This window comes from Accipiter gentilis, chromosome 29 (assembly GCF_929443795.1).
Source record: "Accipiter gentilis chromosome 29, bAccGen1.1, whole genome shotgun sequence".
Taxonomy (NCBI): Eukaryota; Metazoa; Chordata; class Aves; order Accipitriformes; family Accipitridae; genus Astur; species Astur gentilis.
The window spans coordinates 18,157,999-18,170,297 of NC_064908.1; the positions used below are offsets into that span (position 1 = coordinate 18,157,999).

Sequence of the window (12,299 nt, forward strand, 5' to 3'; positions counted from 1 at the left end):
GATTTTTTTAGAGTTCCTCTTCTTCACCTCCAGGCCTGCACCGGGGACAGCACCCTGCTGTGTAGTAACCTGCACTTTACAGCTGCAGCAGCAGCGTGTCCGAGTCAGCCCGCATTAGCGCTGCACAGGCCCTGGCAATCCCGCGTCTATCCGGCGGATGTCAGCACTGGAGAACACAGGACCCTACACAGGACCAAACTCTGCAGGCCTGGGTGCCTTGGCAGTGTGGGCAAGGGGAAGGCTGGCATTGGACATTGCTACTGCAGGGTACTGCAGAGCAGCAACCATTGCAGGCTGTGAGCTGCTATGGAGATTCAGTTGTAGCCTGCTCACAGGGGCTCTGAAAGAGAGAACATTACCTGGAGAGCATGTGCTCCCTTCCCCAGCTGCAAAGGACAGAGAGAGAGAGACAGCAGGTAAGACGCCATCACTTGCTCACAGGGATTTCACCTGTTCCTGGGAATTCAAGCCTCTAGCCTTTGTGTACCTGGGGGCATGGTTCTGTCCCCAAGTCACATACAGAGACTGCTACCACAGAGCTGCTTGTGTGCAGGCACTGAAAAGGCGTGAGAATGCCTGATGAGAATGAGCTGATGGCTTTTCATTAATCTTTGATCAGGACTGGCGGTGGCCAGCATAAGTTAGTGGGGCATGGGAAGACCAGCTGTGACTTGGCTTTATCCTCACAGGGCTCAGGATCCAAAATCTGCTGCTCTCAGGCCCACTTACTAGCAAAGTCTAATGGCCTGCTCATGCCTGCTGCGTTGGAATGAGCTAGCACTGCTGCCTGCTGCTTTGTGAGTATCTTCACTAAGGGCTGATGCCAGGGCTTTGCGCAGCACTCGCTGCCTTTTTCCTCTGGTAGCTGCTGCCGGGGAAACAAGACACAGCTTTTGGGCCAGGCGCCGAGAAGGCACCGAGACAGGGCTGAACCGGAGCCCCCGGGCAGGGCCTGAAAGGAAAGGCTCAAGCTGACAGGGAAAAGAAGGTCTATTCTCGGCCACTGCTTTGTCTGCCCTGTCGTCCTGGTAACTTCTGGGCTTGGGCCCTTGCTCTGGACAAGGAATGCTCAGGGCTCTCTCTCCCTCCGCAGCCACGCAGTCAGATAGGTGCTGCGCATTTAAGGCAGGCAGAGAGCTGGGGATGGCGGTGATGCCCAAGAGAGCTGCGTGCTCTTAATGTAAAGGGATGTGTAGGTGGGTCCATACACCCTTTACTTAACATTTAGATGCAGTGATGTCTGCCACAGGAGACCACCACCCACCCTCAACCCCATTCCAAAGGGCCAGCATTAGCCCTGCTAGCAGGCAGGCTGGCCAAGAAATAATGGAAATGAAGTGCTGTCACTGAAGCTTAGACACAAATATTTATTAAGCACAAACCCCCCCTTCCCCTTGCGCTGTATTCATTTCTAATATATTAATTCATTTGGCAGATTATTTTTTAGAAAAAAAAGTACCTCTGGGTTGGAAATTCCCCATTAAAATGACATTAGCAAATGCACATGTAAAAAATAAATAAGCTTATACATTCAAGTATATGGCAAATAATTAACATCTCTGAAAGCTTAATGGTCAGATTCCAGTTCACCACCTGGCTGAGAGCTGCACAGGCCCAAGCCTGCAGCTGATCAAGTCATCTTCAATGTTTTTCTCCTCTTTACAAATGCGAGCTGGGTCAGTACGTAGGTGGCTAGGCAGGTCCTCCTATCCCTTCTCCAGAGCTTTGACCAGCCCCAGGAAGGAGGCCGAGCCTCGGCCAAGCAATCCATGCAGCAGCGTAGCAGGTGAGTGCTCCCTGGTAGCAGGTAAAATGCAGCTACCCCTCCACATGGTCAGTGCAGGCAGGTTAAATGCCCAATGAGCAGCATCACTGGTCTAAAAATCTTACTGCTGGTTGGAAATGTTTCCATCAAATGCATTTCAAATAGAAAGTGCTGATTTGTCCTCTGTAGGAACATACCTGCTTTGGCAGAACTCTTACTGGAGTTTCTGAAGTCCAAGATAGCCTATCTAGTCAAGGAAAGAAAAAAGACTCCACTCCTGAAGTTAGATTTCTGCTCCCTGGGCTTGCTTTTCCAACTGTTCCAAAAGGGGAAGGAACGAAAGCAAAGGTAGGCTCTTGCGCTTGTGTGTGGGGTGGAACTGACTTCCCAGCCAACACCCCAGTCTGGAGCTCTCGAGAGGCTCCATTTATTGGAGACAGATTGGGCAGAAGCAGAGTGCCTTGCCGGGAGCAGCTCTGCTGGGGCCTGCAGGGACTGAGAGAAGCTCAGCACTGGTTTGGGAAGAAACAAGGGAAGGGAAGGGCTATTATCCCTGACTGCTGTTGGGACACAAAAGGGAGGAAGGGATGGTTCTGCTTTGCTCTCCTGACAAGCCACGGCCAGGAAACTTTGCTGGCTCTTGAAGTGGATCATTGCTGAACACCAGCTTCTGCCTCGGGCACACTCACCTGGCACACAGGACAATCCTGCATGAGACTTCTGGCTCAGCGGCACCAGAAGTGATGAGTTGCCCGCATTTGCCTTGTGCTGAACAGACGAGCAGAGACCTCCTTCCTCCCTTCCCAGGCACAGGCCCCTGTCTCGGGCCTGCAGTTTGGGCTGCACCGCTGGCGGTTACCTTTCAGGCTTTGTCCCAGGCTGAAGCTGGGCTTTGCTGCACAGCTGTTCTCTAGAGGTAACCAAATCCCACTAAAGCTCAGGGCGAGCAAGGCTTTGCTCCTGCTCAGGAGGTCTCGGTACAGCTCTGCACAGGACTGCGGCTGGGGAAGCAGAGGGGGTGTCACAGGGCTCACTGCAGAGTCCTCTGCAAACCTAAAATAAACTTCAAGGTGTGTGGGACCACGACTGCAGCTGGGGCGGGGCTGAGGTTTAAAAGCACTGGTGTGACCTCTGACTTGAGCTCATTTCCTCCCATAGAAAGAACAAAGCTGAACAAGGCATTCCAGGGGAGGATCCAGAGCAATTTGTGTCACCTCGTGATGCAGGCAAGACAGGAGGACTGCAAAATGGAAAAGATGCTTTTCCCTTCCCCCATTAAATGAAAAGTGTTGTGTAAATAAAAGACATCAAGGCTGGAGTTAACTACCCACTCTGGGCTCCTCTTCTGGCCCACAGCACACGTTCCTGGATTTTTAGGTGGTAAGCAAAGGGGCTGCCAAAGTCTTCTTCCCTTGTGCTGTGCCCGGTGTTACAGTAGCCGTGTGTCCTAAAAAACCCCTTGTTTAAAAACCGTCCCCCATCTGATGGGCCTTCCTGTAACACTGCCTCTGCAGAGCAGCCAGGTGCAACACAACAGAGGTATGGCTTCCCGTGTCCCTGGAGCGGCTCCTGAGAGAAGTCTGCGGTAGCGCAGGAGCGCTCGGGTTTGAAACCACCTACGCTTTTTTTTTTTTTTTTTTTCTTTTTAAAAAACAAAATGAAACCAAAACAACCCCCCAAGCCAAACCCCAGTTCTTAGCTGGAACCAGGCCTCTGCTGCTCCTCTGCTGCCTCCTCCTGGGCTGAGGCCAAATCTACCCGCTGCTCATCCATGCGTTTGGCCTGGACGCGCTGGATGAGGCTGAAAAAGTCTTCGTCCGGCATGGTGGGGCCACGGGGGATGGAGTCCGGTGGTGCACAGCGTTGGTCATCTATCCTGGAGGACTGTATGGGGAGGAGAACAGGTGTTAGGACTGAGCACTGATAAGAGAGTCCTGTCATGGATGTAAAGGGCTGGGACCAGTGCCCAAAAGGTGTCCAGAGCACGTGCTCCCCATCTGGGAGTGCAGGGCTGCGGGACCAGCAGTGCTGCACCCCAGTGCGGGCTCCAGGGTACGGGAAGAGCAGGGACCCAGGGCTGTAGGCACTGCATAGAAGGTGGTTTCTCCAGCCACTCTCTCCCCTGTAGAGTGGTAACAAAGCCCAGCTTTTTTTTTGTTTACAGGGTAAAAAGAAGGACCTGAGGCAAAGACCAGTACCTGCCCAGGTCCCTGGGGCTGTGGGTGGGCAGCTGCTGGCCACAGCCCATCCCAGCAGGGCAGGCGGGATCAGGGGATGGCATTTGCCCATGTGGAAGAAACTAGTGTCGTCCCCCCCCCCCAGCTCTGCAGCCTGCTTAGCCCTGCCGGTACCTGACACTTCATCAGCATGTTGAAGAACTCGTCCCCGGGCTCCTGGGCATCCCCTTCCACACGCAGGTGCCCCAGGTTGTTGTGTGTTATCCGGAGGCCTGGCAGGTTGCCCACGTTGGCACGCTGGTCATCCAGCCGTCTGCTCTGGGAGCTGGCGATGAGGTCGAAGAACTCCTCCGTCTGTGGAGACGCCATTAAGGAGGACTGTGCTGTAAGTAGGGAGAGGAGCACACATCAGGATCACAGCTCTGCCTGCTTATCCCTCAGCTGCAGTTCTGCTCTGCAGAAAGCCCAAATCCTCATCACCAAACCGCTGTTCAACCAACAGGGCTGCAGCTGAGCCTTACACACTCCCCCGCAAGGGACCAGGGCTCACTGTACAGCTCACTGTATGCTCCCCTGCGGCTGAGCTGGGGAGGATGCCGGCTTCTTGTGTGACCGTCGGCATCTCCCTCCACCCCGCATCATGGAGCGGGAACAATCCCAGTGCCGGCAACACAAGTGAGCCAAAACCTACCATCAAAGCAACAAGCGTTACAGGGAGCAAAACCCGCTGCCCCATCTCGCGACCGGCTGCGAGGAGCCTGCCTGCACACAGGTCCCAGCCCAGCAGCCAACGCTTTTAGCAGGACCCTCCGCCCTGCCTTCCCTATGGGAAGTGGAAAAGCTCCGGTTCAGCAGAGCTGCGGTTTCCACGTCCAGCTGGAGCACATCTACCCCCAGGGCTGTGCATGCTGCCTCCAGCACACTCCCTGGCCAATATACTTCTTAAATGAACATATCCAATTTGTGGGGCTGCAAAAACAGCCCAGTACGCTCCAGAGCACGCCTCCTGCAACAAACCTGCCACGTGCACACAAAACCGTCAGGCAGCACAGGGGAAAAGCAGGTGCCTTGACAGGGTAAAGAGCAGAACGTCGCAGTCACACCTCCTGCTGCTGGACCTCCCGTGAGGGGCTCCCTGCTATTTACTGCTCTTCGCCCAGCTCCTGGGGGACACCAAAGATGCCACCTCAGCCCAGAAGATCCAGTGTCCTGACATTAACCGCTGCCGGTGAGTGATCACTTCTTGTTTCCAGCACAACTACAGGCAGCTTCCACTGCTGCTTCCACCTGGGTTTCCACCTCGAGCCAAGAGGCACTGCTGCACAAGGGCCAACTCGCACCTCACTCCGGGCTGGGCAGGTGCCAGCGATTGCAGGTGAGCACAGAGTTCCCGAGCATCACCGGCTTGGCAATGGGCACCCTGCACGGTCCCAAGGGCTGGGTATAATTACAGGCAGGTAATTAGCAAAGCCCAGGCCTGGCTAAGCCACTCACCTGGTGGCACATCCTTTCCAGGCCCCCCAGAAGCCCGGCCTTTTTTGGGCCAGCTCAAGTATAGGTGCTGTCAAGGTGAGCCCTGCAGACACTCTGGCTGTGACGAGCTGCAGGACCTGCGTCACAGCACGTGTGAAGAAAACACTCGTGGGGTCTGGTTCTTCTCATTGCGCAGAGCTGAGCAGAGCCAGCCTGGGCTCTGCCTGCTGGGAGGGGGCTGGCACGAGCTGGTGGCAGAGGGTCCCGGTCCAGAACCTATACATATAATCTATACTCTATAAACCCCTGGGGGGAGTACCCGCACAGCCGGAGCGCAGCCGTGCCCAGGCAGCGTCCCCCAGCTTTGCACGCCTGCTCCAGACAGCGTCCCATCGGCACCACCGAGGGGCTCGCGCAGGGCAGAGGAACAACGGGACAAAGGGAGGATTTTCAAACGCGGCACACGAGCAATGCCAGGACCTCTGCAAAGCAAGTGAGTCAGCCCCCAGCGCTGGAAACGCCTCTTGGGCAGCGCTCAATGGAAAGAGCCTGTTGGCTCCTGGCAGCTGCTGGGCAGTGAAAGGCTCCCAAACAACAGACACTGCGCTCGGGACAGAGGCAAGCAAAAAAACTGTAGGAAACACAGCCGAATTGGTGTTACTGTCCCGGTGAGCACACAGCACTTGAGCAGAGGGTGCCCCAAGCCTCCCGACACGACGTGCTCTTTTTAAAGCCCCAGCTCGTGGAGTTGCGGAAACACATAAAAATCTCAGTGCTAATGCAAAGATGAGTTTCTTCCCCTTTAGCTCACAGAGAAACCTTGAAAACAACATGTCCAAAAGGCTCAGAGACAAAAAAAAAGCAGAGCCTGTGCCTACTTGTACACTCTTTATAAAGCTCCATATTTTAAACTCAGCCTCCTAAATTACACAGCTGTTACAGCCAAACACACTTCTGTATCAGAAATGTGTATCTTGAAAAAGTGATGCTCATTTCCACCCTATTTTTAGAAGACAAAAACCTGCTCACCTCACAGCCAACCTGCCTTCCTGCCACTGCCTGACCTTCTCCACGCTACTCTGCTCTCGCTGCTCCTGGCACCCACTTCTCTGAGCAGTCTCGTGCTGCAGCTCTTGCCGCACTCGGAGGGATCTCAAGGGTCTCTCCTGTTTGTACTTCGTGTTCATTTGGAAACTGATAAACAAATCCATCACTTCAAATGAACTGTTTTGAGCCCTTTGTGATGGTGATTAAGCGTGCAAGTGTGACCTGCACATTTTAATGCTTCTCTCCAGCTTGGTTTAAACAAAGGACCTCAACACCGTATCATAAAAAAAGACACAAAACCAAAGCGCAAACACAGACCTGACCTGCCTTTCCTGTCCCATCTATTTGTCAGACAGCTTCCTCGATTTATCCCTTTTCTTCCTATGGGTGAGCTAGCTGTCTGCCTGCTGGAGCTTCCTACTGTTTATCCATCCTTCCGGCTTCTCTGTTCTTACACAGCACCTATCACCACAGCATCCAAGAACTGTACAAAATCCAGAAGGTCTTCCTCCATGGCAACGCAACGAGAAAAACTGGCAATACTTTAACCTGCCTGTGAAAGCCTGCCCCAGCCCTCTGCATGTAAGAGCTCTACAGGCTCTTACAAGGCTCCCTCAGTAATGACCATCAGCATCTTCCTCTTGGAGATGTTGGCAGAGGCAGAAGTCCTCGTGCCAACCTCACTGTTCAAAAGGCCAGACCTTCAAAAGATCCGCACTGAAAAAATCCAAGTATATTTTGCATTTCTCTTGCTGGTTTACTCTCCAAGCCTTAGTTTGTATTCTCCAGCCTTTCCCTCAGCAGCCATTATCATAAGAATGTTTCTTTCTTCCTTAAATAACGATGGAGATTGCCAAAGGACTGCTAAGTTCAGAATGCTGAGGCTTGGGGAAAACAGTATAAAACAGTAAGATTCACAGTAAAACCACGACAGCTGGCCACACCATGGGAGCAGCATCACTCCCATAGCAATAGTGACTTATGAACGCATCAGTGCTTACATATCCGTTCTTCCAGGGCAGGGACCGGTGTGGCAGCTGCCTCTGCAGCCTCCGATGGGCATTCTTCCAACGGGCAGCGCTGATCATCCATCCGGTTGCTCTGGAACTTGCTCAACAGGTCAAAGAAGCATTCCTCATCCGAAGGGGTCCGGCTGATTTTCTGGAAAGACAGTAAAACACAGACGAGAGTCAGAACGCCCCAAACAACTCCCCACGTCCAATTGCTCCACCTGGTGCAGCCTCGGCAATGCGTCGTGCCCTCTCCTGGTCTGTTCAGAGGCTGGCTCCTGGCTGTGCCTGCGGCTTGCCAAGCCCTGGAGCCTGCCAGGGGTCACTGCTACTGGGTCCCTCTGTCCTCCTGGCTCCGAAATAACCTCTCCCTTTTTCCCTTGCCACTTTTCGGCGTGGACAATCTAACGCCACCCTCCTAGAGGAGGCCACAGGCAGAGCATCACGAAGGTCCCCTCTCCCACAGGGACCCCTGAGTGGGAGTGGGGTGAAGACCTGCTCTGCAACTTGTGCTCCACGAGATGGGGCATCCCGTGGAGAGCTGCGGCCGCTCCAACAGGTCATCCGCGCGGTGGCTGACCCCAGAGACTCTGGGCGCTTCTGCAGCCCAAACCAGAGCCGGGCTCCTGCCAGCAAGCAGATGAGCCTTGCGCAGAGCAGCCTCTGTTGCTGCAGAGCATCTTGAGCGCTCAGAACAAACTGGAGGCTGAAAGGGAAAGAGGGGAGGAAAGGGGACAGCATTCACCCTGGCACTTCTCTGCAGGGAAGAGGAGCTTCTGGGCTGGCAAAGGGGTGGGCTCAGAGAGGGACTGTGGTTGGGAGCACGAGGGACGAGGGAAAAACATGCAGACGCCCTGGCTGAAGTGTTATTGTGTGCCCAGCTGAGGCTCAGCTCGAGCTCAGGCATGCCAGCACTCGGCTGTCCTTTTTAACCAGCTAAATTTAACCTTTGCGGGCCACTGCCCCTTGCACCCCCAATGCTTCCTTTCAGAGCTCCTGTGTCCTCAGCGCACCGCTTGTTGTAACAGTCACCAGACTGCAAACGCCACAAAATTATAGTTTTTCAGGAAAACGGTTCTTGCACAAGAGCCCCAAATAAGCACCTTAAACTAGACAGTGATATATTTAAGTCGTGCTGCAGAGGGATTTGCGTTCAAGGCAGCCTTTTGAAAGCGCTGCGTTGTGTCCGGTTCCAGCACGGAGAGGGGCCGTACGCCCCGTGCTGGGAGAGCGAACCCAGAGTCCTGCCCTGGAGCAGCGGGTGCAGTAGGAACAGCAGATCTCTCCAAGGAGCCACTCAGAATGGGATATAAAATTAGACAGCGATAAGAGGGGCATCTGCCAGGCTCAGGAAGGGTCCCTGCATGCTGAGCTGGTCCCACCAGATGCTGGAAGAAATACCAGAACAGAAAGTAACCAAAAACTCCTACAACTGGGTCTGCCTGTGTTGATCTATTTTCCAGTCTGGGGTTGGGGAAGGCCAATCTGGGAAGGAGCACTGGGTCCCTCCTGGGGAGCAGCACATCCCGGCAGAGAGATGGAGAGAGCACAGGGAGAGCCGGGCCAGAGCGCGAGACCTTTCAGCAAAGAAAGGGATCTCCTTGGCTGTTCATGGCAGCAAAGCTCCTCTCCCAGCTCTACTGGTGGCCACCCTGGGCAGCCCAGGAGCTCTCCGTCTCCTATCGTGCGCGGTGCTGTTCCCAGCAGAGAGCTCTCCGTCCGGGCAGAGGCATGCGAAGCCCTTCAAGGGATGTCTGCAACGGGGAGACGCTTGTGCTGACAGGGTTAAAGCCGCAAGTTGGATTCAGTAAATGAAGGAAAACAATTTTCCTGTATGCTAAGTGAAGCAGATGAGATGCACTCAGCTTCTATTTAGGGCAGCGTCAAAATTAGCAGCGGGCCAGAGAGGAACATTAGCAATGTGGGAACTGATCAGGGAGGGGAAAAACCCCTCTCACCTCTTTCCACGTGCCAATCTGCTAATGAAATAGCAGCTCAGAAGGACTCTCTGAACCATCAACAGTTGCACCTCAGAAATCAAAGCTTGCTTGGGCTTGAACCAAGGATGAACTACATCTATCACAGCTCTGCTATGTTGGTTTGTGTGACCCAAATTTCAGGCTAGAGGAGGAAGCCGGCTCATTCACACCAAGCCTCTCTCTAGCTTCCCTGCAACCGCACAGAGTAAATCAGAGCAGTCGCAGGTCCACAGAAGTTTTGCCTTGCAGGGAGCGGCCGGGCAGCGCGTAGGTCAGAGCCCCCAGCTCGGGGCTTCGCCCCCGCAGAGACCAGATCCCCCCCGGGTGCATCCTGCCAGGGACCCTGCAATTTTGCATGTGGGGATCTCAGCTCAAAAGGTGCCTGGGAAAGGAAAGGATGCTCTGAATCAGTAAGAAGAGCAGCCAGTGCATGTGAATGTGGGACGGGGCTGGCTGCATGCCTGGGTACCTCCCAGTTTGGTGGCAACCGGAGGGGCAAGAGGCGAGTGCCCGCGGGCCAGCATTAGGGCTTGCACGTGCTGCGCCAGCCCGGGACGTGGGGTGCAGCAGGGCCCGCGGCAGCACCCACTGATGCCAGGCTCCCTCCAGCGCTGCCCCAGGCCTGCACCTCTCTAATTAAAACGCCCAACTATGACAAGGCACGGAGTGCTTGGCTCCCTCCGCTCGCAGTCTGCTCCTAGCCCCGAGGAAGGAGCTGTGAGGGCAGATGGATGCGTAATCACACCCCGGGGCGCACCATCTGCTACCGAGCTGTGCTTACCCAGGCCTTGGCACATCCAGGATGGTCAGGAGGCTTCCCGAGAGCCAGGGCATCCCCTAACGGGGCTGAGCAACAGTCCTGCGATAGCGCAGACACACAACAACCGGTCATCATGGGCCCGAGACCCAGATCCCTAAATGGTTCCTGGGCAGCAGCTTTGGTTTCCAGCCTCGAGACCGCTTCTCACCCCATGGCTGGTGTCCCTGCCTGGCCTCATCCCCCATGCTCTGCCTCTAAGCACCACAGCTACCCAAATTCTGCCAACTCTTACTTTCCTCCGGTCAGCCAGCCTCCATCATGTACAAAGAGGGAAACCCATTTGCACTGGGCAGAGGGACCCGGGGCTTTTGCTGGCACCCACAGCCTGGGGGCTGCTCGCACTGCAGAGATCACCCCCAGGGCAGCTTTGGCTGCAAACACACTTGCCCTCGGCACGGGCATGGAGACACACACGCCTCTCCCACGCAGGGACAACGACAAGTGCGGAGCCTCTGCTCCTGCTCCCCAACCTCTGGCAGAAGAGGGACGGCCACCGTCCCAGGCAGGTGGAGGTCCCATACGTGGGGGGTCAGAGCTTTGTTCCAGGTTTCTGTGAGCGGTATTTCCACCTGGGCACTGCCGGCTCATCGGAGAGCTGAGCTACCTGGCTAAGGACAGCCCGGGCGCAGGACTCGCTCACCTGAAACAGGTCTCCCTCCCTGGAAGGCATCCAGGCTTTTGCATACGTGTATTTGCTGGTGGATGAGCAGGCTGTTTAACCTGCCAGGTTGGATTCAGGATGTGTAAAACACAGCTGAGGCATTGGAAAGGCAGCGAAGAGCAGCTGCAGGGAGCGATTGGGTGCCTGCTGCCGCTCTCCCTGCAGCGATGCCGCCCCAGGTTGTCCCTCTGCTCAGCCGGGACCAACAGCTCTTCAGGCTGCCCCAAGTCCCTGCCTCTCCCAGGCTGCAGGTCACTGCCCTGCGGAGCACAAACGCACCCTATTTCCTCTCCGATGAACTCTCGCTCGTACTAAATAAAACCTTTCACAGTCTCTGGATGAGAAGGTCCTGGGCTGCCCGGCTCTGCCCCCCAGGCACAGGAGTGCAGGGCACAGACCAGCATCTCATGGGGAAATCCCTCAGGTTAGCTGCTCTGGATGCACAGGTGAGGCCAAAGCTGAAGTGATCCCATGCAAAGCAAAACAAAGTCAGAACCGACTCCTGTGCCTAAAACCCCTTGGCCATTTCCACACGGATTCAGGAAAGCCATTAAACAAATGTAGAAGGCCTAATTACAAGAGCTAAAACACTTTCTACCTCCCAACACCCAAAGCCACAGCCCACAAATGCCCCGCAGGGTTTCCACCCTCGGATGCCGCTGCCCGCCAGGGTCTCTGCAGAGAAGAGCCTTTCTCTGACACGTTCCCATTCCAGAGCCCCATCCCGTGATCGGCAGAGGACACATTAATTATTTCCGTGCTAGTTTCACATGGTGTTTCCATCCCTGAGGGCCCTATGGAGCAGGACACAGCACTCCCTGGCAGGCAGATGGGGGGGGGGGGGTGGGTGTCCTTTTGCCCAGCCCCACACACACATCCCGGGCCAGGAGCAGTAAGTCCTTGGTCGGGGCAGGGCAATGCCACTGGCACCGTGCTTTCTGCACGGTTTTCTTTCTTTTCTTTCGTGGCTTTCTGCTCCATAACGCCGCTCCTGGGGAGCACCCTGTCCCCAGTCTTGCTTTGGTACCCAAGCAGCCCACACCAACCACCGCCGGCCCCGGCCGCGCTCCCCCACCACACACAGGCACCTGCTCTTAGAAATACCCTCAACCGAACAGCTCTGGCAACGGTGGCTTCTCCCACAGCTTCCTGCTGCCCCCCCCAGGGTTTAAAGTCACCTTGGGCAGCGCCGGAGGGTTCCCCGGGAAGCAGCAACAGCAGCCAGGATGGGATACAGCTCTCCCCACATTCGCTGCTGAGCCCCACCAAAAGCCTGTCTGGTTACGGCCATGCAACAACACGGTCCCGGGTTGCTCTGGGACAGGGCTCCAGAGGTCCCCAAGGACCACGGCAGATGATTTCTGCGC

The 12,299-nt window shown here is 55.4% G+C and overlaps 1 protein-coding gene across 5 annotated transcripts in view; it reads right to left on the minus strand.

Annotated features, from left to right (window-relative positions):
• Positions 1-670: 670 nt before the first annotated feature.
• Positions 671-12,299, minus strand: part of GPSM1 (G protein signaling modulator 1) — an 82,887-nt gene continuing 71,258 nt past the window's right edge. For 4 of the 5 annotated variants that reach the window (XM_049831968.1, XM_049831966.1, XM_049831969.1 and 1 more), the window contains 3 exons: positions 7,464-7,623; positions 4,117-4,325; positions 671-3,649 (listed from right to left, as the gene is read on the minus strand). In XM_049831968.1, coding sequence (XP_049687925.1) covers positions 3,461-3,649; positions 4,117-4,325; positions 7,464-7,623 — 558 coding nt within the window. In that variant the 3' untranslated portion in view covers positions 671-3,460. Of the gene's footprint in view, positions 3,650-4,116; positions 4,326-7,463; positions 7,624-10,232; positions 10,311-12,299 lie in introns of all 5 variants that reach the window. The other variant, XM_049831971.1, reaches the window with a different exon arrangement.